The sequence below is a fragment of the Corvus cornix genome, chromosome 22, assembly GCF_000738735.6.
Source record: "Corvus cornix cornix isolate S_Up_H32 chromosome 22, ASM73873v5, whole genome shotgun sequence".
In the NCBI taxonomy this organism is placed as follows: domain Eukaryota; kingdom Metazoa; phylum Chordata; class Aves; order Passeriformes; family Corvidae; genus Corvus; species Corvus cornix.
In genome coordinates, this window is record NC_046351.1 from 2,094,234 (window position 1) to 2,119,948 (window position 25,715).

Here is a 25,715-nt window from a genome sequence, read left to right on the forward strand (position 1 = left end):
CATGAGGGGCCCGTCCTTTCATGAGGGTGCCCGTCCTTTCATGAGGGGCCCGTCCTTTCATGAGGGTGCCCGTCCTTTCATGAGGGTGCCCGTCCTTTCATGACGGGCCCGTCCTTTCATGAGGGGCCCGTCCTTTCATGAGGGTGCCCGTCCTTTCATGAGGGGCCTGTCCTTTCATGAGGGGTGCCTGTGAGCTTTGAGGGGCGCACCCGTTCTCAGGAGGGGCGTGAGCTTGCACAGGACGCGGGACATCCAGAGGTGACACCTCGGGAGTCCCAGCCACGCCGCCATCCAGGAACCATCAAGCTGCGACAAAAACCCCTCCGACAACAGGAACTGCTAAATCTCGCCTTCTTTCCCCCCAGCTTTCCCCATGGCACAAATCACCGGATTACCACACTTTTCTCCCCTCCGACAGGCACTAAATCGCTGCCGCTGACTCAGTGCGGCACCGCATTTGTCGCTTCAAGTGACACTGGAGCTCCCACAGCCCCGTCCCCCACAGCGGCACTCCCACAACACCACCGGCCCCTCAGGGCTACGCCCCGCCCCCCACAACTACAGCCAATCACAGCCCAGCGCCCCACGCTTCTCACCTTCCATTGGTTAACGTCCCTGCCAATCATTTTCCCGCCCAGTGATGTCACGAAGACGCGCCGCGCTGATTGGTGGAGCCGGGAAGGGCGTGGCGAGCGCAGCTTTAAGGCTGGGGCGGCGCGCGGTCCCAGCGCTCTCCCTTGTCCCGTCGCGGTGTCCCCGGTGCCGGCCCGTGTCCCCCCGGTGCCGGCCCGTGTCCCCCCGGTGCCGGCGGATGGAGCTGAGCTGTCCCATGGGGGGCAGCGCCGCCGCCCCGCCGGGCCCCGGGCCCCCCGCCGCCTCCGGGGCCGGGCTGATGGACGGCGAGGACTACGAGAGCCTGCCCAGCGGCGCCGCGCTCGGCACGCACATGGTGGCCGGGGCCGTGGCGGGGATCATGGAGCACACGGTCATGTACCCCGTGGACTCGGTCAAGGTGCGTGGGGACAGCGGCGAGCGGCGGGGAGGTGTGCCCGGGGGGTGCGGGCACGGGGGACCCGCTCGGTTCGGGATGTGCCGGGGGGACGCGGGCGGGGTACCCGGGGGATGCTGCTGCGGTCGGGACAACACGCATGGGGTGCTGGGGGTGCTCGGGGACAAGGAGAGGGGAGTGTGCAAGGGGGTGTTGGGGTGCAGAAGGTTCTGGGGTGCAAGGGGAGGCGCTGTAAGAGGGGTGTAAAGGGGGAAGTGTGCGAGCAGTTGGGGTGTAAGAAGTGCTGGGGTTGCAAGAGTTTTTTTGGGGGGTGTGAAGGGCGAGTGCGAGAGGGGGATGCAAGGGGTTGTTGGAGTACAAGAAGTGCTGGGGGTGCAAGGTTTTTTTTTTGGGGTGCAAAGGGCGAGAGGGGGATGTAAGGGGTTGTTGGGGTACAAGAAGTGCTGGGGGTGCAAGGAGGGGAGAGAACATAAGAGGTTTTGGGGTGCGAGCAGGAGGGAGGTGCAAGGAGCTGTTGGGGTGCCAAGGGGGAGGTGTGTAAGCAGTTGTTGGGGTGCAAGAAGTGCTGGAGGTTCAAGGGGTTGTTGGGGTGCAAAGGTGTGTAAGGGATGTGTAGGAGTTGTTGGGGTGCAAAGGGGACAAGTCTGCAAGAAACTGGGGTGCAAGGAGGGGGGGAGCGTGTGAAGAGTGTTGGGATGCAGGAGGGAGCAGCTTGTGTGGGGTGTAAATGGGGTAAGTGTGCAAGAGGTGTTGGGGTGCAAATGGAGGGGAATGTTTAAGGGGTGTTAGGGTGCAAGAAAGGTGGGAATGCGTAAGGAATCTTGGGATGCAGAGGGGCAAAGTGTGCAGGGAGTGTCGGGGTGCACGTGTGGGAAAGTGGAATGTTGGGATGCACGAGGTTCCCGGGACAGGGAATGCGCTGGGCAGTCCCTGAGGTGTCACCTGTGGCTCTGGAGCTCTGCTCCCCCCCCCCGGCCCCGTCCTTCAGCCCCGGGGAGCTTTGCACAACCGCTGGTGCAAAGGTGACGTCCCAGTGGCTGCTCCCTGGACTGGGAGATGCCACCAGTGCCCTCCTGGCCTGGAACTGGATCAGCAGCTCCGTGGGCAGCTCTTCCCTCCCGAAGCGTTGGAATCCCAGCGCAGGAGGAAAAAGCTGCTGGGATGGGGTGGAGTGCCCACACCAGGATGGGGTGAGTGGCACGGACGTGGCTTTGTTGGGGTCAGGGTGTTCGCAGAGGGGCTGGCAGCTGGGTTTTGGAGCTGATGATGCTTGAGCAGACTCAGGGAAGGCTTCCCAGTGTCTCCAGAGTGGTGGGAAGCATCCTGAAGGATATTTCCTCCCTCTGCCTTGGCAGTTTGCTGCTGTGGGGCCTTCAAAAGAAGAGGCAAATCTGGGAAAAGCCGAACTCCCTCCGTGATGGTGCGGATGAATCACAAGATGTTGCAATCCCTCCTTTTCATGCTGGGCTCCCAGAAAGAGCAGAGGAGAGGAAATGCCTTGGCTTTGAGAGGCTGCAGGTCCCGCCAATGTGATAAGCACTCAAATGAAATATTCCCTGTTTTTTTACCCTGTTTTCCCTCTGGGTCTGTCCCTTCTGCACCTGGCTCCTAGATTTGGGACGTCCCCGCTGGGTGTGGGGTCGGTGCCCACCCTGAGCGTGGCACCAGCTGCTGGCACAAACAAATGAGGTGTTTTGTGCCCGGTCACGGCCGGAGCGGGAGCAGCTCCGTGGGTGATGTCACTCCGGAATTCTAGAGTTGATCCCGAGGGCATTTCCTCCGCGGGGAAAGCAGAGAGAGAAAACGAAAGTGGTGTGCCTGGGCTTCCCAGAGAGGGGAGGCGCTTTGTAGGAAAAATCCCTGGGTTGTGACTTCCCTGGCTGCTCCAGGGCCGGGGCTGTGCCTTAGGCTGGGATAGTTCCGCTCAGCCAAGTGCCTGGAAGTGCTGGGGAGAGGATAAAACGCTCCGGCTGCCGCTGGAAAACTCCTGCGGAGCGTGGCCAAGGTCGCTCCGTGTGCTGGGGCAGGGCGAAATCCCGAGCTGCAGGCTGGGATCCCACTCCTGCCCTGGGCGCTCGCTGCTCTTCTACCTGTCTGCTTTGGGAAAAGGTGATAAATAACTCAAAAAAGGGATTTTTTTGGATCCCTAAAGAGCTTTTGTTTTTTTAATTTGGTGGTAATCCAATAGCAACTCAGCCCCTAAGAGCAGCTCTTTTGCTTCACCGTGGGAGAGGGGCCACGTTCCTACAGAAAGGGAGCAAAGCTTCTCCTCAGTGGCACTTCCTGGATCAGAATTCCAGGCTGGAGGAGGTCGGGGTTTCTGGATGTGCAGAAAGAGCACCTGGGTAGCTCCTGCTCGGAGGGAAAAGTCTGGGTTGCAGAGAGTCATTTCCTCTCAAAGAGAAACTGAAAATGTTGTAATTTGGGGAATTGCTGCTGCAGACACTTGCACAACGCCTGAGCTCAGTGGGGCCACGAATCCCAGAATGGTTTGGGTGGGAAGGGACCTTAAAATCCCCCAGTGCCAGCCCTGCCCTGGGCAGGGACACCTCCCGCTGTCCCAGGCTGCTCCAGCCCGGCCTTGGGCACTGCCAGGGATCCAGGGGCAGCCCCAGCTCCTCTGGGAATTCCATCCCAGCCCCTCTGCACCCTCTAAATCCCACTCTAAATCTGCACCCCCATCTAAATCTACACTCTTTTCCTTTCTGTTAATTTCCATTGTTAAATAAAATATTAAATAACAAAAAGTAATTTTTTTTTAATCCATTGGGCAAAGCCCCCTCAAGCTCTGGCCTCACTTTGCCTCTGCCTCTCCCCCTCAGCACTGGTTGTTTGGGCACTCTGGGCTGGATTTTTACTGGTGCTGCTGGTGTTTCTCAGAGTTCTCAGGCTTGTTTTTGTTTGTAGCTGCTGCAAACAGCTGTGCTGGGAACCCTGATCCGTCCCCAAATTATCTGGAGGGATCAGCGTGTCAAGGCCTCCTGATGGCAGCAAAAAAGGAGTTTCTGGAGGGTTCCTCAGGAGCCTCCTCCTCCTTCCCTAATCCATTTGGTGATTTTTCTGCTGGAGCTGGTTTCCCAAAGGCTGGGATCCTTTGGGGATGTGAGGAACACTTTTGCTCCCCTGGGGATTAATTAATTGCTGGGGGGAGAAACTGGAGGTGTGCAGAGCTGGCACCTCTCTTCGTGCAGAAGGTGGCAATGGCTCTAGGGACAAAAAAAATCCTTTTCCATGAAAACCTGGCCTGCCTTTGGAGCTTCCCTGCTGGTCACCAAGGTCCTGGAAGCACAGCAGAACATGTGAGGGAGGCAGGGCTGTGTAGGGCTGTGGATTGTTTGGGGTTTGGTGGTGGCAGGTTCTGCATCCCCCCATCTCCAGCAGCTCCAGGAGGAGCAGTTCCTCGTGTTCCAGCTGAGGGGGGGCGTTGGGATGTTGGGAATTCCTGGATAACCTCTTGGGCTGACCCTTGGCTCCCCTCCCATGGGTTTGGGGGCTGCTCCAGCTGAACCTGCCCCCAAAACTGGGGGGTTCAGAGCCTGCTCCTGCCTCGTGCCCTGTCCAGCTGGCAGGATCTGCCTGGAGCCCCGCAGAACCGCTGCTCATTTCCTGCTAAAAGCATTTTGTGTTCCCTTGGTGAGCCTTCGGCAGGCTGGGGCTGCCACATGAAGCCGGGAAAAGCAGGTTGTGCTCAGAGAAAATCAATAAAAAACCCCAAAACAAAAGGCAAACGAAGTCTGAGGGTGTTTGTAGGGTGTCAAAGCAGTGACCTTCTGCCAGGATATGCAAAAGAGAGACCCGACTCCTGCTAGGAAAACAATTCTGGGTAGAAAACAATGCAGGAGGGCCGGTGCTCTTGCCAAACTGCATCCAGCAGGACAGAGCTCTTCCCAGAGAGCAGGGAACTGCCTGGACCTGACCCTGCCGCTTGTGGTGGTGGTTTTTTTATGCCCAAGCTGCAGCCAGGACAAGCAGGGCACTTGTGGCCTTGGCCTCCCCGCTGCCTTATGCAATGGGGATTAATTGAAGTAGGTGGAGAAGAATTTCTTGGCTGCTTATCAGGGGTGAGGCTCCAGGAGCTGCTTGGTGGCTCCAGATAGGTGAGAGGAGCTGGGGGCACTGCCCAGCTCAGGGAAATCGTCTCCCCAAGCCCTGATAAACTTCAGCACCCTCACACAGAGCCTGGAGCTGCTCCGGGCCTCTGCCTCGGCAGCACCGCCCGGGAGATCCTGGCTTTGGTCATTTCTTGGGCAGTTTGTGCTCCTAAATCCAGGCTTTGGTTATTCCTTGGACAGTTTGTGCTCCTAAACCCAGGCTTTGGTTATTCCTTGGGCAGTTTGTGCTCCTGAATCCTGGATTTGGTTATTCCTTGGACAGTTTGTGCTCCTAAACCCAGGCTTTGGTTATTCCTTGGGCAGTTTGTGCTCCTGAATCCTGGATTTGGTTATTCCTTGGGCAGTTTGTGCTCCTGAATCCTGGATTTGGTTATTCCTTGGGCAGTTTGTGCTCCTAAATCCTGGATTTGGTTATTCCTTGGGCAGTTTGTGCTCCTGAATCCAGGCTTTGGTTATTCCTTGGGCAGTTTGTGCTCCTAAATCCTGGATTTGGTTATTCCTTGGCCAGTTTGTGCTCCTAAATCCAGGCTTTGGTTATTCTTTGGGCAGTTTGTGCTCCTGAATCCTGGATTTGGTTATTCCTTGGGCAGTTTGTGCTCCTAAACCCAGGCTTTGGTTATTCCTTGGGCAGTTTGTGCTCCTAAACCCAGGCTTTGGTTATTCCTTGGGCAGTTTGTGCTCCTGAATCCTGGATTTGGTTATTCCTTGGGCAGTTTGTGCTCCTAAATCCTGGATTTGGTTATTCCTTGGGCAGTTTGTGCTCCTAAATCCAGGCTTTGGTTATTCCTTGGGCAGTTAGTCCTGGTTTTACCTGCTCCTTGGCCTGTTTGTCCTGTTGAACCCAGGTTTTGGTTATTCCTTGGCCTGTTTATCCTGTTTTTTGTTATTCCTTGGGCTGTTAGTCCTGGTTTTATCTGCTCCTTGGGCTGTTTGTCCTCTTTTACCCAGGTTTTGGTTATTCCTTGGGCTGTTAGTCCTGGTTTTATCTGTTCCTTGGGCTGTTTGTCCCTGGTTTTGGTTATTCCTTGGGCTGTTAGTCCTGGTTTTATCTGCTCCTTGGGCTGTTTGTCCTGTTTTACCCAGGTTTTGGTTATTCCTTGGGCTGTTAGTTTGTCCCTGGTTTTGGTTATTCCTTGGGCTGTTAGTCCTGGTTTTATCTGCTCCTTGGGCTCTTAGTCCTGTTCTACCCACAGGTGATGGATGGCTGATGCAAGCTGAGCCTGTGTGGGCTCCTCTGGGCTGTGGGGTGAGTTTTGAACCCCTTCAGAGCAGCTCAGATCCACCAAAAAAAGAGAAATCCCATTTATCCATTCTCATGTGAGAGCCCTACCCACCTTGCGCCCCTTTTCCATGAAAACTTGCCCTGTTCCTGACCAAGCTGGGACAGCAGGGAGTCTGTAAATTGATTTTTCTGGGGCTGTGTGTGGCCCCTGACAGGTACAGGAGGTTCTGTTCCATCATGGGAACTGCCAGGGTGAAAGTGGGAAAAGCTGGATCATCAATCCAGTGGAAATCCTTGGCTTTACTTCCCAAAACCGCGTTGGTCCTGCACAGAAATGTCACCTGCTGCTCCCGTGGCTATCCTGAGGTGAGACTGGGATTTTTCCTCCTGAAATCCTGACCAGCATCCATAGGATGGGAAGGTGCAGAGACCTGTGAGGGCTTGCAAGACTGCCTGACAGCTGGGTTTAAAACCTGCTTTTAATTCCCAGTGAATTCAGTGCTTTGCTGCCCTCCCAGGAGGATTTTCCTGAGCCTTTGGGTTCGTTTCCAGCGCCGTTCGGAGCTCCCAGGGAATGTGGGGCTGTGGAACAGGAAGATTTGCACGAGGCTGCCAAATTCCCTGTAGGAGGGTGATGCCTTTCACGAGTCCCAGCTGATGCTGGAGTCTGAAATTCCAGCCAAGTCTCCGTGCAAAGAATCCCTGTGTGATTTTTAGGGGGTTTTTAGAGGATTTACTGCAAATTCTGTAAATTGGTTGCTTTAGGCCTAAGTAAACCCGGCTTGGTTTTGTTATTCCAGGTGGAAGTCCTGCACTGGGCTCTGATCTCTTCCTTGGGCTCACGGAGGGGCTGTGGAAGTGCTTTGGGGTTCCTGCTGAGGGGTTTGGGGGCTCCAAGGTTCAAACCTGAAAGGGTTTTATGGACTCAAGGCTGAGCTGCAGGGCTTGATGAGCTGGAGGGGATCCTGCCGAGGAAGGAATCCTTCCTGCAGCTCTCAAGCTTCTCCTTGGAAAAGCATGGATTCCAGAGGCTGCTGAGCACCCCTTTCCCAGTGTTTGTGTTTCCAGGCTGAGGCTGCTCCAAGGGCCGTGTCCCTCTGGGCTGGAATTGCAGAATCATGGAATTACTGAGCTTGGAAAAGCCTTCCAAGGCCATCCCATCCAAGCTGTGACCCATCCCCACCTTGTCCCCAGCCCAGAGCACAGAGTGCCTCATCCAGGCTTTCCTTGGACACCTCCAGGGATGTGACTCCATGACCTGTCCCAGTGTTTAACCCTTTCCCACATGCAGGACAGGAAGGATCTGTGGGCATTTTGCTGCTCAGGATTTCCTGGGATGATCTTTCTGGGATGGCTGTGGGGGTTTGAGCTTTCCCAGTGCTGGTTGGGGTCCTGGGACCCCTCCCACATTGTCGTTGTCACCTCCAGGCCTTTGAGCCCTGCTGTGCCACGGCATCGTCTGCAGACGCCTTCAAGGAGCGCCAAGGAAATTTTCCTGAGGGAAAAAATGTGTAAGGGAGTGGTGGCAGTGAGGTTTGGGGCAGGTTTGGATGGCAGGAGCTCAGCTGGCTTAAAATCTGTGGGGGAAAACGAGCTGAGGGACAGAAATGCAGCTGGGATTCCCAGGCCAGGCCCTCGGTGGGTGCAGAGCTCTGGGAGCTGAGGGGAAAATAGGGACAAGGAACCTCCCAGAGCCATTGGGGGACAGCGGCTCCGCCTTTTCTCCTTTTGGGGCCATTCCTGCCCGTTCCCAGTTTTCCCAGCTCGCCCTTCTAGGAACTGTCCCAAGCTGCTGGGCAACTGCAGGAGGGACAAGCTGGGGCAGAGTCAGGGTGTTGAAAGCAGGAGGCAATTACAGCCTTCCCTGGATTTCTTCACCCAGCCTTTGGAGCAGCCACAGCAGCCTCGTTCCTCAGACTTTCCATGGATAATCCAGAGCAGAGGTTACACTTCCCTCCCGGAGCAGCCTGGGTGTCGCAGTGGGAGCGTGGACTCCATCCGGCAGGAGAAATAAAAAAATGGGATAAAAATAAAAAAAAAAAGGGATAAAAATAAAAAAATGGGATAAAAATAAAAAAAAAAGGGATAAAAATAAAAAAATGGGATGAAAATAAAAAAAATGGGCTAAAAATAAAAAAATGGGCTAAAAATAAAAAAATGGGATAAAAATAAAAAAAAATGGGATAAAAATAAGAAAATGGGATAAAAAATGGGATAAAAATAAAAAAAAGGGATAAATAAAAAAAAAGGGATAAAAATAAAAAAAAGGGATAAAAATAAATAAAAATGGGATAAAAATAAAAAAATGGGATTAAAAATGGGATAAAAATAAAAAAATGGGATTAAAAAAATGGGATAAAAATAAATAAAAATGGGATAAAAATAAAAAAAGGGATAAAAATGGGATGCAAATAAATAAAAATGGGATAAAAATAAAAAAATGGGATTAAAAATGGGATAAATATAAATGAAAATGGGATAAAAATAAAAAAAATGGGATAAAAAATGGGCTAAAAATTTTTAAAAAATGGGCTAAAATTTTTTTAAAAATGGGCTAAAAATTTTTAAAAAATGGGCTAAAAATTTTTTAAAAATGGGCTAAAAATTAAAAAAAAATAGGATAAAAATAAAAAAAAATAGGCTAAATAAGGGACATCCAAGGACTGAGCTGGCCCCTCACTGACCTGGGAATTGTGGTGGCTCTGAAGGGTGGGATTTGTTGCACTCGGCTGGGTAACCAAGGCCTCTCCCCTGGTGTGCTCTGTTGCAGACGCGGATGCAGAGCCTGCAGCCGGACCCCAAAGCCCAGTACAGGAGCGTGTACGAAGCCCTCAAGAAGATGGTCCTGACCGAGGGGCTCTGGCGGCCCTTACGGGGCATTAATGTCACCGTGCTGGGGGCCGGCCCTGCCCACGCCATGTACTTCGCCTGCTATGAGAAAATGAAAAAGTCTCTCAGTGATATTTTCCAGCAGGGAGGAAACAGCCACTTGGCCAATGGTATTTTTGGGGGTTTTCACTAAAAAAAAAAACCCCTCCCCTCTGTTTGTGGTTATCAAGCTGTCCCTTGCTTGCTTCTCACTCAGCCCGGTGTCCCTCCCAATCTAAATTCCTGGTTAATTTCAAATTATTCCGGCACAAATCATCAATTTAGTGGGCAAAAAGTGTCCAGGTGCAGCTGTGCTGTTCCTATCTTATCCCAGAATCCTTAAAGTTGGGAAAAACCTTCAGGATTGTCAAATCCCAGCTTTGAAGGTATCACCAAAAGTGTGACCTTATGAAGGCATCGCCTCAACCTCTGGAGGTTTGAAGTTCAGGTGTCCCGGGAGCACGGAGTTCACTCCATCCTCTGTGTGCTTTAACTTTTAGCAGGAATATTCCGCTTTTAAACTCCTTGGGGAAGTGCTTCTGGAATATTTCACTTTAAAACTCCTTGGGGAAGTGCTTCTGGAATATTTCACTTTTAAACTCCTTGGGGAAGTGCTTCTGGAATATTTCATTTTTAAACTCCTTGGGGAAGTGCTTCTGGAATATTTCACTTTAAAACTCCTTGGGGAAGTGCTTCTGGAATATTTCACTTTTAAACTCCTTGGGGAAGTGCTTCTGGAATATTTCATTTTTAAACTCCTTGGGGAAGTGCTTCTGGAATATTCCACTTTTAAACTCCTTGGGGAAGTGCTTCTGGAATATTTCATTTTTAAACTCCTTGGGGAAGTGCTTCTGGAATATTTCACTTTTAAACTTCTTGGGGAAGTGCTTCTGGAATATTCCACTTTTAAACTCCTTGGGGAAGTGCTTCTGGAATATTCCACTTTTAAACTCCTTGGGGAAGTGCTTCTGGTTTTCCTGAGGCTTTGGACTAAGCAAGCCAATAGCAGGAGAAACCCTGGAATTGAGCAGCCAGGGCTTTACCAAAGGGGAGATTTCCACGGTTTTGCTGGGATGTGTTGGTAGGAATCTTCCATGGGGCCACTGAACTCAGCTAAGAGAATAAAATTCCTTCTCCTCGCTGCTCTTTGCCGGGAACACATTCCTGAGTTTGCCTTTCAAGTAGCTACAGGTGCCAGCAGGAAAACTGGAGCCGTGGCTTCATGAGGAATGACCAAAAGTCATTTGGGCAAGAGGGAATTGGAGGTGGGAGCCGACATCAAAGGGAAGGTGTGGCTGGAGAGCCTCATCCCGGAGCCGAGTGCGGGATGGGTCACGGCTGGCTGGGGTTGGCAGAACCTGGGCAAGGAGTGTTGGGAAGCAGGCTGTGAGTGGAGGGGTGAAAATCCCTAATTAGGGATGTGCCGAGGGGATGAGGAGCATTGCTCACAGCTCGCTCAGACGCCGGCGGTGTCTGGGACAGACAAAACCTTGGGAATTGTTCTTGGCAAGAGCAAAGGTGGGGGCTGGGAGTGGATTTCTCTCAGGATGAGTTTCCTGGCCTGGGAATGTTGGATGTGGGATCTGGGTGCTCCCGGAGCATGGGTGGAGTCCCTCATGGATGGGATTCCCCATGGATGGTTCCCTATGGATGGAGCCCCTCATGGAAGAATTCCCCATGGATGGGATCTCCCATGGATGGGATTCCCCATGGATGAATTTCCTATGGATGGAGTCCCCCATGGATGGAATCCCCATAGATAAATTCCCTATGGATGGGATCTCCCATGGATGGAGCCCCCCATGGATGGGATCCCCATGGATGAATTCCCCATGGATGGGATTCCCCATGGATGAATTTCCTATGGATGGAGCCCCCCATGGATGGAATCCCCATAGATAAATTCCCCATGGATGGGATCTCCCATGGATGGGATCCCCCATGGATAGAGCCCCCCATGGATGGGATCTCCCATGGATGGAATCCCCATGGATGGGATTCCCCATGGATGAATTCCCTATGGATGGAGCCCCCCATGGATGGATTCCCTGTGGAGGGAGCCCCCCCATGGATGGGAGCCCTCATGGATGGGAGGCCCCCCTGGATGGGATCTCCATGGATGGATTCCCTATGGATGGAGCCCCCCATGGATGGAATCCCCATAGATAAATTCCCTATGGATGGGATCTCCCATGGATGGGATCCCCATGGATGGAGCCCCCCATAGATGGAATCCCCATGGATGAATTCCCCATGGATGGGACCCCCCCATGGATGGGACCCCCCCATGGATGGAACCCCCCATGGATGGAACCCCCCATGGATGGGAGCCCCCATGGATGGAGCCCCCCCGGATGGCAGTGCCGGGACAAGCTCTCCCTTTGGAGCCAGGATTTGTTTTCTCAAGGCTGCTCTTGCCCTGCAGGCATCGCTGGGAGCGTGGCCACGCTGCTCCACGACGCCGTCATGAACCCTGCTGAAGGTAATTCCCGGGATTCTGGCATGTGCTGCTCCCGTAAGGACACCCAGAGCCTCCAGTGCCCCTGCCCAGCTTGAATCCAGGGATAAATCCCTCCTGGCTGTTCTCCCTCCATCCCTTGGGAAGAACAGGACAAAGCCAGGGCTGCCCCCAGCTCGGAGAGCTCCAAACCCAGGGGCTCATTCCTCTGTCCCTTGGGAAGAGAGGGAGAGCAGCCAGGAGGGATTTATCCCTGGATCTCTGTGGTGCACTGTGACTTTCCAGGAAAGGCATCCCCCCTTACTGGTGTCCCCCCTTACTGGTGTCCCCCCTTACTGGTGTCCCTCCTTACTGTCACCAGTCCGCTGCTCCTTGGGGAAGTGGTTCCAGTTTTCCTGAGGCTTTGGACTAACCAAGCTGAGCTCAGGTTGTTGGATGAGCACACGGAGGGACTGTGAGACTCCTGGGGAGGGGGAGTGGCATGAGGAGGCCTCAGGAAAATGAGGATTTAACAGGAAGATGCAGCTGAAATGGCAGTGCTGTGACCTGCCAGCTCCTCAGGGTCACCGGGCTGTGCTCCTGACGGGGCCCAGAAACCTCCTGTGTATCAAATCCTTTTAATCATACCCTGATTAAATTAATTGGCCTCTTAAATCAGTGGAAGTCACTGCAGCTGGTGAGGCTGGGGGGGTGGGTGCACCCCCAGGTGATGCTCAGGTGGGAATTCGCCTTCCGGCCCTCATCCACCCTCTCCCCTCATCCCTGCTGGCTCCGATTGTGCATCCCCACTGAGGGTCCTGAGCAGTCTGGCTTAATGGTGAGAGCTGAGGAGTCATTAATTAACCCTGAGGAGTTCGTTAGAGCTAGAGGGTCATTAATTAAGCCTGAGGAGAGGGGGTCATTAGAATTCAAGGGTCATTAATTAAGCCTGAGGGGAGGGGTTCATTAGAATTCAAGGGTCATTAATTAAGCCTGAGGAAAGGGGTTCATTAAGAAGTGATCTCTGAGCTGTGCCCTCCCTGTGCTGAGTTTTGGGGGCGCTGGGCAGCTCGGGGGGATTGGTTTGGATGGGGAAGGGGAGGCTGGCTCTGTGTGGGCAGCGCTGGGCCCAGGGGTCACTCTGAGGGCTGTGCCAGCCAGGCCAGAGCCCACAGCTGAGCCCTGTCCCCATCGTGTCCCTGTCCCCATCATGTCCCTGTCCTGTCCCCATTGTGTCCCTGTCCTGTCCCCATCGTGTCCCCATTGTGTCCCTGTCCCTGTCGTGTCCCCATCCACGTCCCCGTCCTCATCGTGTCCCTGTCCCCATCCCTGTCCCCATTGTGTCCCTGTCCCCATCGTGTCCCCATCCTGTCCCCGTCCCCATCCTGTCCCTGTCCCTGTTGTGTCCCTGTCCCCATCATGTCCCTGTCCTGTCCCCGTTGTGTCCCTGTCCCCATCATGTCCCTGTCCTGTCCCCATCCCCATCCTCATTGTGTCCCTGTCCCCGTCCCCATCGTGTCCCTGTCCTGTCCCCATCGTGTCCCCGTCCCCATCCCCGTCCTCATCGTGTCCCTGTCCCCGTTGTGTCCCTGTTCCCATCATGTCCCCATCCCGTTCCCATCCCATCCCGTCCCCGTCCTGTCCCCGGCAGTGGTGAAGCAGCGCCTGCAGATGTTCAACTCGCCCTACACGTCGGTGCTGGGCTGCGTGCGGGCCGTGCAGAGGACCGAGGGCTTCGGCGCCTTCTACCGCAGCTACACCACGCAGCTGACCATGAACGTGCCCTTCCAGGCCATCCACTTCATCACCTACGAGCTCCTGCAGGAGCACCTCAACCCCCACCGCGAGTACAACCCCCGCTCCCACATCGTGGCCGGCGCCGTGGCCGGAGCCGTGGCCGCCGCCGCCACCACGCCCCTGGACGTGTGCAAGACGCTGCTCAACACCCAGGAGAACACGGCCCTGAGCTCCCTCAACATCAGGGGGCACCTGTCGGGCATGGCCAACGCCTTCAGCACCGTGTACCAGCTGGGAGGGCTCCCCGGCTTCTTCAAGGGGGTCCAAGCTCGGGTCATTTACCAGATGCCCTCCACGGCCATCGCCTGGTCCGTGTATGAGTTCTTCAAGTACTTCCTCACCAAGCACACGCTGGAGAAGAGAACATCCTTGTGAGAAAGGAGTGGGAATCTCCCTGTGCCTCCTCCCAGCCAGCCCAGCTGGGATTCTGGTGGATTCACATCTCTGCATCTCCCTGCCCAGGGATTCCCGTGGGATTTGCGGCCACTGAGTGTCCTCAGGGATTGAGGGTCATTGAGTGTCCCCTGGGATTGAGGGTCACTGAGAGTCCCCAGGGATTTGTGGCCACTGAGTGTCCCTAAGGATTCCCGTGGTCACTGAGTGTCCTCAGGGACTGAGGGTCGCTGAGTGTCCCCAGGGATTCCCGTGGCCACTGAGTGTCCCCAAGGATTTGTGGCCACTGAGTGTCCCCTGGGATTGAGGGTCACTGAGTGTCCTCAGGGATTGAGGGTCACTGAGTGTCCCCAAGGATTCCCGTGGCTACTGAGTGCCCTCAGGGGATTCCTGTGGAATTCCCGGTCACTGAGTTGCCCCCAGGGATTTGTGGCCACTGAGTGTCCCCAGGGATTCCCGTGGAATTCCCGGTCACTGCGTTTCCCCCAGGGATTCCCGTGGAATTCCCGGTCACTGAGTGCCCCCCTTCCCTTCCTTAAACAACAACAACAGAAGAGTTTATACAGACTTTTATATTAATATATATATATATATATATTTAATAACTTTATTTTGCAGCAGTGCAATTGCAAACTGCTCTTTTTCTGGGAAATAAGATGGGAAATGGAGTTTACTCCTCGCTGAAGGTTTAGGTTATCCAACCTAAGCTGGGTTTGTTTGGTTGGTTGGTTGGTTTTTGTTTTTTGTTTTTTTTTTTTTTTTTTTTGTATTTTTTATTTTTACAGCAAAGAAACAAAATGTCCTGGCACAGAAGTGGATTTTTATAGCAATAGAAAACAGCTGGATAATGTTTATCCTTTATTTTTCTATGGAGGCTTTTGGGTGGGTTTTTAGATGCTTTTACAGCTGAGTGCAAAGCTGTTGAAAAAGGGCTCCGTTCTTCCCTCCTGTGTAAGGAACACCCAAAATCATTGATTTTATGGCCAGATTGGCTTGAATTACCCCGAATTTACCCCCCAGGTGGTGGCCTGGGTGCTCCTCTGGGTGTCAAGGTACTTGGGAGCCCTTTGAGGGGACAAGGAATGGGGCGTTGCCTTGGGATGGCATCCCAAGATCCCTTTGTGGGGGAGAGGGGGAAAAACTCAATTCCATTTTTTCCAGCTCTTGAAGACGTCGATTTTTAACCAAATCATTCTGCAAACTTGCTCAAGGTACCTTTTTATGGGGTGTGATGCTGGTCAGCCTTCATCCTCCCGGAGTTTATTCCCACTTTTTCCCCCCTAAAGCCCCTGATCCCATTCCAGGAGCTCTCCCAGGATCACAGTGGGTGCCTGGAGCTGCTCAGATCCCAGGAAAGGGAAGTCCTGGAGCACAGGGAGGTCCTGGAGCTGCTGTTTACAGTTTACAGAGCCCCAGGGGTCAGGTCCTGGCAGCTCCAAAGCAGCACAAAATCCTTGGGAAAATCCCAATGCAGCTCCAAAGGCACCTCCCAGCCTGGGCTTGGCAAGAATTGCTGCTCATCCCAAAATCCCACCTGGAGGGGTTTTTGGGAGCCTGGATGTGCAGATTCAAGTCCCAGGGTCCATGTCCCATTTGGGAATGGCTCTTCCAAAGCAAATTCCAGCCTTTAACTGCTCCCTTGGGGGATCAGGAGGGATTTTTGGGATCCTGCATGTTCAAATTCAAGTCAGAGGATCCATGTCCCCTTTGGGAATGGCTCTTCCCAAACCAAATTCCATCCTTCAGCCCTCCCTTGGATGCTCAGGAAGGAGTTTTGGGATGCTGGATGTGCAAATCCGAGTTGCAGGATCCGTGTCCCCCCTCCCTGGGATGTCATTGTCCCCTCCCTGCTGGGCATCCTGGGATGTGGCTTGGGATCTCTGGGGCTGGAATGTGGCCCCGGAGCTCTCCCACCATCCAGGTGTGGTTTTTAGGGTGACACTGAGCAGATCTCATCCTTCTCCCACATTTTTTGGAGCAGGAAATTCCAAGATCCCCTCTCGGGGGTGCCACATGTGCCTTGTGGGAAGGATCCCGGTGCCTCAGGTGTGGAATGAGCTTTTTGATGCCTTTTTTTCGTGTTTTAACCTGAATGAATCCCTGTGCCAAAGGCTCCCTGTGCCTTAAAGTGGGAAAATCCAGCTGGATGCTCCTGGTTTTTGTGGGTTTGGAGGTCTCAGAGCTGGGGGCAGCCTTGGAGTTTTTCCTTGAGAAGCTGGAGAGTCGCTGCCACGGCCGGAACTGTGCCGGGAAATTCCCATGGAGATGGAATTTTGGGATCACTTGAACGCCAAAGGAACGAACTGTAGGATAATGTGGGTGATGCCAGCTTTTGGTGCAGCCTCTGGAGCAATTCCCGCTGCATCCTCCTTTTCCTCTGGCTGCTCCTTGGATCTTTCTGCCCTGGAAGCACCTCAGCTCCTCCTCGGAGTAACCTGGGAGCAGGGAGACACAAAATTCCTGGATAGGGGCAGCTGGGAGGGTGTTTGGGCATCCTCGGAGAGGGGGAGCTGCCTGGGAACCTCCTGAGGGGTGGGAACAGAAATGATCAGCCAGGTTTTGTTGGGAATTTGCTCTTCCTCAGGCTGGGAATGGGCGAGGAGCACTTGGATCACCCTGGATGTCCAACAAAGCCAAAGGTCTCGCCTGCGGCAGGAACTGGTCCCATTCTCCAACTGGTGCTTCTGGATCCGCTGGGAAAATCCCTTCCCAAATCCCCTTCCCCGTCCCAAAGATCCCTTCCAGGTTTGCCTTTGGAAGCTGGGCTGCAATTCAGAGCTCGAATTCCGGATTTTAGCCCAGTCCATGACCCAAAATTCCAGATTTTAGCCCAGTCCATGACCCAAAATTCCGGATTTTAGCCTGGTCCGTGACCCAAAATTCCGGATTTTAGCCCAGTCCGTGACCCAGTTCTGCTGCTCGTTCCGCCACAAACGCACGAAGGGATTTAAGGGAGGATGAGGAACTTTTGCAATTCTTCATCTGCTTTTTGTTTGGGTTTGTTGTTTTTTTTTTTTTTTTTTTTTTTTTTTGCCTCGGCAAAAATAAAATTTAAAAAAAATTAAGAAAGAAAAGAAAATAATAATAAAAAATAAAATAAAACAAAAAAAAAAACCAAAATAAGTGGATTTTTTCACTGTTTCCCAACGCGGGGTCCAGGTGGGAAATGCTGCTACCGTTGTGTCACTGGAGCTCGAGGAAATAAAAATATCCTGATTTTTCTTTTTGGTCCTTTTTGTGTTTTTCCTTGGGATTGAGGGAGGTGCTGGCTCATCCCTGAGGGAATGGTGCCGTCTAGCGTTGCCTGAGCGCTTCAGCCTCATCCCGTGGGAGGAGGAAAATCCATCCTGGGGTGGGGGGGAAACGATTCTGGGAGGAGGAAAATCCATCCTGGGAAAGGGAAATTGATCCTGGAAGAAGGAAAATCCATTCTGGGAAGGGGAAAACGATTCTGGGAGGGAGAAAATCCTTCTGAAAGGAGGAAAATCCATTCCGAGAGAGGAAAAATCCCTTCTGGGAGGGGGAAATCGATTCTGGGAGGAGAAAAATCCTCCTGAGAGGGGGAAAATCCCTTCTGGGAGGAGGAAAATCCATGCTGGGAGGGATTTTCCAGCCTGGCAGCTCCTCCTTGGGTTCACGCTCCTCCAGGAGCCGCTGGAGAGTTTTGGGGATAATTCACGTCCATGTAGGAATTGCCGGGTTGGGAAGAGGCGCTGGAGCCCGGGCGGTCCGGGATTTGGGAGAAGGGGAGGATTTTTCCCTGGATGGAGAGGCTGGAGCTGTGCAGAGCAGCACGGGTGGCTCTCTCCTCCCTCTGGCTTTGTTGACGGCCCTTAAGTGGAAATTGGGAATTCCAGAAGTTGGGAATGCCAGAAATTGAGAATCCGGAAGTTGGGAATTCCTGCCTGCGGGATCCGGGATGGGTCCTGCGAGTGGGACACGGAGCAACCAAAGCATCACCGCAGCCCCTCCATCCCTGCACGGATTCCACCTCCTGGAGGTCTTTCCCAACTTTCCCAATCCCATAAAACTCCCGGGATGGCTCCGGGGAGGAGGGAGGAGCAGCTGGAGGTGCCACCCGGGCCCCTCGGGGCCGGGCGTTGCTGTGCCCTGGGAGCGGCATCGGATTCTGCTTTGGAACCGGGACAAATCCTTGTGTAAATATCCTGGGAAGGGCTTTTTTTTAATGGGATTTCTTCATCCCAGACACCTCAGCAGCTCCTGGGAGCCGCGGGATTTCCTGCAGGGAAAGGCTTGCGCGGGACAGAAATCCCAACTCCTGCTTTTCCTGCGGGTCTGGAGGGAAAGAGGGCGTGGAAGAGAGGGGGAAAGATGAAATAATCGCTGGGAGAACTCCGAGCCTGAGGGGTGGAAGGAGAAATCCTGGAATATGGGAATGGAAAATCCCTGATTTCACCCCTTCAGCACCACGGGCTCTGCAGAACAGGATCCCTTTCCCAGGGAGGGGAGGAACTTCCAAGGGACATTTGCAGGGACGCCTTCCCCTATCCCAGGATCCCTTTCCCAGGACAGGATCCCATTCCCCAGACAGGATCCCTTTCCACGGATAAAATCCTCTTTTCCAGGCCAGATCCCATTCCCAATAAAGGATCCCATTCCCAGGGCCAGTTCCCATTCCCAATAAAGGATCCCATTCCCAGGGCCGGATCCCATTCCCAATAAAGGATCCCATTCCCAGTGAAGGATCCCATTCCCAGGGCTTGGTCCCTTTCCCAGGACACGATCCCATTCCCAGGGCCAGATCTCATTCCCAATGAAGGATCCCATTTCCAGGGCCGGATCCCATTCCCAGGACAGGATCCCATTCCCAATAAAGGATCCCATTCCCAGGGCCAGATCCCATTCCCAGGACAGGATCCCTTTCCCAGGGAGGTGAGGAACTCCCAAGGGACATTTCCAGGGACAGCTTCCCCTATGCCTTGGAAGGGATTTTTAATGGGATTTATTCATCCCAGCCACCTCTGCAGCTCCCAACCTCATCCAACCCAGCCTCGGCCACTTCCAGGGATGGAGTGGCCACAAATTCCCGAGGCAAATCCCAACCCCTCGGCGCTGCCGTTGGATTCATCCCGGATCCGGGCTGTGTTTGCTCAGCGCGTGCGATCGCTGCCCGCGCTCCTCCTGGAGCGCCGCTCCCCTTCCCTTCTCTTCCCCTTCCCCTTCCCCTTCCCCTTCCCCTTCTCCTTCTCCTTCTCCTTCTCCTTCCCCTTCTCCTTCCCCTTCCCCTTCCCCTTCCCCTTCCCTTCTCCTTCCCCTTCCCCTTCCCCTTCCCCTTCCCCTTCCCCTTCCCCTTCCCCTTCCCCTTCCCCTTCTCCTTCTTTCTCCTTCTCCTTCCCCTTCTCCTTCTTTCTCCTTCTCCTTCCCCTTCTCCTTCTCCTTCTCCTCCTTCTCCTTCTCCTCTCCTCCCCTCCCCCTTTCTCCCCCGCTCCCTGTTTTTCGAGCAGGGAACAATTTTCCTGCCGCACCTTCCCGGCTGATTCCGCCACGCTCGGGCGCACCGGGAATAAAAACATCCGGGAATGGAAGGGATTGGATTCCCTGGGCAGCGCCGGGAGCAGGGAAGCGTTTCCCGGCGGCTCCGAGGTGCGAGGCTGCGGCAGGAACTGGTCCCATTCTCCAACTGGTGCTGCTGGATCCGCTGGGAAAATCCCTTCCCAAATCCCCTTCCCCATCCCAAAGATCCCTTCCAGGTTTGCCTTTGGAAGTTGGGCTGCAATTCAGAGCTCGAATTCCGGATTTTAGCCTGGTCCGTGACCCAAAATTCCGGATTTTAGCCCGGTCCGTGACCCAAAATTCCGGATTTTAGCCCCGTCTGTGACCCAAAATTCCGGATTTTAGCCCGGTCCGTGACCCAAAATTCCGGATTTTAGCCCGGTCCGTGACCCAAAATTCCGGATTTTAGCCCAGTCCGTGACCCAGTTCTGCTGCTCGTTCCGCCACAAACGCACGGAGGGATTTAAGGGAGGATGAGGAACTTTTGCAATTCTTCATCTGCTTTTTGTTTGGGTTTTTTTTGCCTCGGCAAAAATGAAATGAAATGAAATGAAATGAAATGAAATTAAATTAAATTAAATTAAATTTTTAAAATTAAAAAATAAATAAAATAGTAAATAAAAATGAGATGAAATAAAACAAAACAAAACAAAATAAAATCAAGTAAAATAAAGTGAATAAAATAAAATTTAAAAAGAAAAGAAAAAAGAAAAGAAATCAAAGAAATAAAATAAAAAAACCAAAATAAAAAGTAAAATGAAATAAAATTTTAAAATAAAATAAATAGCAATAAATAAAATAAAATAAAATAAAATAAATAAAATAAAATAAAATAAAAAAATAAAATAAAATAAAATTAAAATAAAATAAAATAAAATAAAATAAAATAAAATAAAATAAAAAAAAAAATAAAATAAAATAAAAATTTTTTAAAGTGTTCTCTTCACTGTTTCGCAGCGCAGGCTCCAGGTGGGAAATGCCGCTGCAGTTTTGTCCCTGGAACTCGAGGAAATAATTCCAGCCCTAAATGTTGCCAGCCCGGGCCTTTTTAGCCCTGGAATTCAGCAGCTCCGACCCGCTCAGAGCATCCCCCGCCTCTGCCTCCCTCACCCCCCGCTGTTCCCCTTCCATGGTCCCAGTTTGGGCTGCCAAGAGGAAAACTGGGATTTCCTCCCGGTTCCTTTCCCACCCGCTCCGAGGTTTGCCCAGCAAAACCCAATTTCCCATCTCCTGCAGGAGCCGAACCCTCCAAAAACTCCTCAGAGCTGCAGAATTCCAGCCCGGCCCGGCCCGGATCCAGGGAATCGGAGAATCCATCCCCCACTTTTAGTTACACTTGGATTTTTATTTATTTTATTTTTATTTTTATTTTTATTTTTATTTTTATTTTTATTTTTATTTTTATTTTTATTTTTATTTTTATTTTATTTTATTTTACTTTTATTTTCATTTTTACCTTTATTTTTATTTTTATTTTTACTTCTATTTTTATTTTTATTTTTATTTTTACTTCTATTTTTATTTTATTTTTTTAAATTTAAATTTTAATTTTTATTTTTATTTTTACCTTTATTTTTATTCTTATTTTTTTTAATATTTTTACTTTTTTAAAAATTTTATTTTTATTTTCTTTTCTTCCCTCTCGGCCGGGCCCCTCGAGGTTTGCAGCGGGTGCCGAGGGAAAGCTGCGGATTGATGGTCGCGGGGCTGCTGGGCCTGGAGAGGAGCGGGGAGCAGGAATCGTGGGGAAATCGGGGAGAAATCATGGCTAAATAATGGAGAAATCATGGATAAATAGAGGAGAAATCATGGAGAAATAGTGGAGAAATAATGGAGATACCGTGGATAATTCATGGATAAATCTTGAAGAAATCATGGAGAAATTGTGGATAAATTGTGGCTAAACAGTGCAGAAATCATGGAGAAATTGTGGAGAAATAATGGATTAATAGTGAAGAAATGGTGGCTAAAGAGTGGAGAAATCGTGGAGAAATTGTGGATAAAAAGTGGAGAAATAATGGAAAAATAATGGAAAAATCGTGGAGAAATAATGGATAGATTGTGGATAAATTGTGGCTAAAGAGTGGAGAAATCGTGGAGAAATTGTGGATAAATCACGGAGAAATAATGGATAAATAGTGGAGAAATAATGGAAATATCGTGGACAATTCATGGATAAATTGTGAAGAAATCGTGGAGAAATTGTGGATAAATAATGGAGAAATCATGGAGAAATCGTGGATAAACTGTGGCTAAACAGTGCAGAAATCATGGAGAAATTGTGGAGAAATAATGGAGAAATCATGGATAAATTGTGGATAAAAAGTGGAGAAATTCTGGAGAAATCATGGAGAAATCATGGAGAAATCATGGAGAAATCGTGGATAAACAGTGCAGAAATCATGGAGAAATTGTGGAGAAATAATGGGGAAATCATGGATAAATTGTGGATAAAAAGTGGAGAAATAATGGAAAAATCATGGAAAAATCATGGATAAATTGTGGATAAATTGTGGATAAATCGTGGCTAAAGAGTGGAGAAATCGTGGAGAAATTGTGGATAAATCATGGAGAAATCATGGATAAATCATGGAGAAATAGGGAATAATTCCTCCTTCCAGCAGCTCCCACAGGGGATGAGGACCGTGAGGTGCCAGGAAAAAACTCCAGGAAAAGCTCGGAGGGAGGAGCGGAATATCGGCCACTTCCTAAAAAATTTGGTGGGAGTGGGAGTGGGGAAAACTGGGCTCAGAAAATGCAGGAATGGCTGGAATTTGAGGAGATTTTGGTGTTCCAAATAAATTCCTCTTCCAGAGGCCTCGAGGCAGCTCCTGCAAAGGAGCCTCCGAGAATTCCTGGCTCCTGCTCCAGGATTTCGGCCCTAAAATCCTGCTTTTCTCAGGAATTGCAGGGAAAACCCCAAAGTTCCCACATTCCCCGTGCTGTGGCTTTGGAATAATTCCTGCAAGTTTTGCTCCTGGTTTTCCTGGTGAGCGTCTCCACCTCCCCATGGAATTGGGGCTCCTGAGTCGGGGTGGGAATGGCCGGAATCCTCCTGGATTTGGGGCCTCTTGGTGCTCCTTTCATCCGAGAGATCCCATTTTTGGGATCTGAGCCCCCCGTGGTGGTTTTTTATGGAAGTTTGGGGGTTTTGGAGGATCCTGCTGCAGGAGCAAGGAATGATTGGTGCCAACTTGAGGGTTATCCCCATTCCCTCTTTTTTTAATGGAATTTTAGGTCTTCCTGGGAATCCGCTGCAGGAGCAGAGCAGGATTGGTGCCAGTTTCAAAGGAATCTCCATTCCTTCCTTTTTTAGCTGGAATTCTGGGATTTTCTGGGAATCTGCTGCAGGAGCAGAGCGGGATTGGTGCCAGTTTCAAAGGAATCTCCATTCCCTCCTTTTTTAGCTGGAATTCTGGGGTTTCCTGGGAATCTGCTGCAGGAACAGAGCGGGATTGCTGCAGGTTATCCCCATTCCCTCCTTTTCAATGGATACAACCTGGAATGAGGGAACATTTGAGGGGCAAAACCTGCAGGGGGTGGCAGCCCGCTGGGGAATGGCGCAGATTTCCATATTCAAACCCCAATATTTGGGGAAAAAACCTCCTGGAATCTTCCCTGGGAAACTCCCTGCCTCGCACCGTGCAGCCATCAGATCCCGGGAATGCTGGCAGCGCTCCAGGCCGGCTCCACAGGGAATCTGGAGAAGGATTGACATCATCTGGCTGCTCCAAAGGGATCCCAGGTTCTCCCAGCTCCGGGAAAACATCTGCCCGCATTCCAGGGGCACCTCTGGAGTTCGCTGCCGCCTTGGCAGCCCCATCCCTGCTCCCGGGATGGGAACGAGCTCCATCCCGGCCCCATCCCAGCTTTAGCCGTGTTTGTGGAGCCTTTGGACGCTCTCCCGCAGGGAAGCTCCTCCGGGTGTTCCCGAGGCTCGCTCTGTTCCCTGGGATTCTCCCAATCCCCACCCCGGGAGCGCGGGCGCTGCCGTTCCCCACGGGAAAGCGGCTCCCGGTGGGAAAGGGCTCCGGGAGAGCTCAGCCCGAGCTTTTCCCGGTGACCCTTGGATGCTCCGGGAGTGCCGGGAGCGGCTCCCAGCCCGGCTGTGTTTGCCCAGGGATTGCCCCGATCCCGGCGCTTCCCCGCCGCCACCGGGACACTCCCGGAGGGTGGAAAAGTGCCCTGGGAGGCTTTTCCAGAGGGCGCAGATCCCTGGTTTTACCCCTTCAGCGCCGCGGGCTCGGCAGAACGCGGCCCCATTCCCAGGACTTGGTTCCTTTCCCAGGAATGAATCCCTTTCCCAGGACTGGATCCCATTCCCAGGACAGGATCCCGTTCCCAGTAAATGATCCCATTCCCAGGACAGGATCCCATTCCCATAATCCCATTCCCAGGATCCCATTCCCAGAATCCCATTCCCAGGACAGGATCCCTCCCAGGACTGGATCCCATTCCCATGATCCCATTCCCAGGATCCCATTCCCAGGACAGGATCCCATTCCCAGGACTGGATCCCATTCCCAGGATCCCATTCCCAGGACAGGATCCCGTTACCAGGACTGGATCCCATTCCCGAGATCCCATTCCCAGGACTGGATCCCATTCCCTTTCTCCTCCTTTGAGATCCTGTTCCACCCTCACGAGTTCTGGGATATCCAGACTGTTCCATGGAAAACCAAACCGCGCTGGAAAAGCTGGGAATATCCCTCTGGAGGCTCCAGGTGGGAAGGCAGGGCTGCAGGGGGTGCGTGGAGGGGTTTTCCCCCTTTTCTTTGGAAATCTGGCTGTCCCAAAAAACCTCTGGATGAGAATAATTCCCGGCCAGCCCGTGCATGGCTGGAAATCCTGGAATCGGGGCTGGAAAAAGCCCTCGGTGGGAACAGAAGCGGGAAAAGTCGGGAGGATCCTCCCGCGCCGGCTCCGCTGGTCCTCCCCGGCTCCAGCGGCATCCAGTGGGAACATCCCAAAATTCCGGGAGTCTCCCTCGCGTCCTTGCTGTCCCTGGCAGCTCCCGGAGCCCAACTCCCCCGCCTCGGGATAATCCCAGGGATTCGGCTCTGCCTGGAGCACGGTGGGCTCCAAAGGGGGAGGAAAAAAAGGGAATTTCAACTGGGATGTTTCCACTGTGAAACCCCCAGCACGGCGGGAATGTTTGGGCTCCAGGTGGGAAACATTCCTGGCTCCTCAGGGGAAGGTTTGGCGGGAGGCAGAGCCGGGTCCTGGATCTCTTCCTTGATTTCCACTCCTTTTCCTCAATTTCCACCCCCTTTTTCATGATTTCCGCTCCTTTTCCTTGATTTCCAACCCGTTTTCCTCCATTTCCACCCCTTTTCCTCGATTTCCACCCCATTTTCCTCAATTTCCAATCCCTTTTCCATGATTTCCACTCCTTTTCCTCCATTTCCACCCCTTTTCCTCCATTTCCACCCCTTTTCCTCGATTTCCAACCCATTGTCCTCGATTTCCAACCCCTTTTCCTTGATTCCCCCCTTTTTCCTTGATTTCCAACCCCCTTTCCATGATTTCCACTTCTGTTCCATGATTTCCAACCCCTTTTCCATGATTTCCACCCCTTTTCCTCCATTTCCACCCCTTTTCCTTGATTCCCCCCCTTTTCCTTGATTTCCACCCCATTTTCCTCCATTTCCACCCCCTTTGCCATGATTTCCACCCCTTTTCCTCCATTTCCACTCCTTTTCCTCGATTTCCACCCCCTTCTCCTTGATTCCCCCCCTTTTCCTTGATTCCCCCCCTTCTCCTCGATTTCCAACCCCCTTTCCATGATTTCCACCCCTTGTCCTTGATTCCCTCCCCTTTTCCCTGCTCCCTTTGGAAAGCTCCCTTATCCCTGCTCCGGCCGGGCTCATCCCAGAATTTTTTGGGATCCCAGCTGCACTTTGCCTCTTGGCTGGAAATGTTGGGATGCAGCAGCTTTCCAAAGGGGTCAGGGGGTGCTCAGCACGATCCTGCTGCTGGCACGGATTAACTGGGATGGCGCTTCCAAAACCCCGGATGGAGCTGGAATTGTGGGATTTGGGGGTGATAAGGAAAGAATTTCATTCCTAAACTCTGGGTTTTTTGGGAATAATCCCCTGGAAATAGGATCAGGGGGTGCTCAGGATCCTAAATCCTGTAGGGCTGAGGGTGTCCCTGCCTGGGAGAAACCAACCCCCTTGGAGAGGAGCTTTTCCCGTCCTGAGGGTTGGGATCGGGGCCTGGAGAGCTGGATCGGGGTGTGGGATCCGTTCCCAGCTCCCCTGAGGCCTCGTTTTCCCACTGAATTCCTGCTTTGGCTTTTTGGGGGTAATTTTGCTTTAATTTACCAGGATACAAAATTAAATTGGGAATAAAACTGGGATT

The 25,715-nt window shown here is 52.2% G+C and overlaps 1 protein-coding gene across 1 annotated transcript; it reads left to right on the top strand.

Moving 5' to 3' along the window:
- The first annotated feature begins 726 nt into the window (after positions 1–726).
- SLC25A37 (solute carrier family 25 member 37) lies at positions 727–16,872 on the top strand. The gene is made up of 4 exons (XM_039564381.1): positions 727–1,012; positions 9,114–9,342; positions 11,637–11,693; positions 13,300–16,872. Exons 1-4 carry the CDS (start codon positions 812–814, stop codon positions 13,818–13,820), a joined length of 1,008 nt encoding a protein of 335 aa, XP_039420315.1. The 5' UTR covers positions 727–811; the 3' UTR covers positions 13,821–16,872.
- Positions 16,873–25,715: the final 8,843 nt, after the last annotated feature.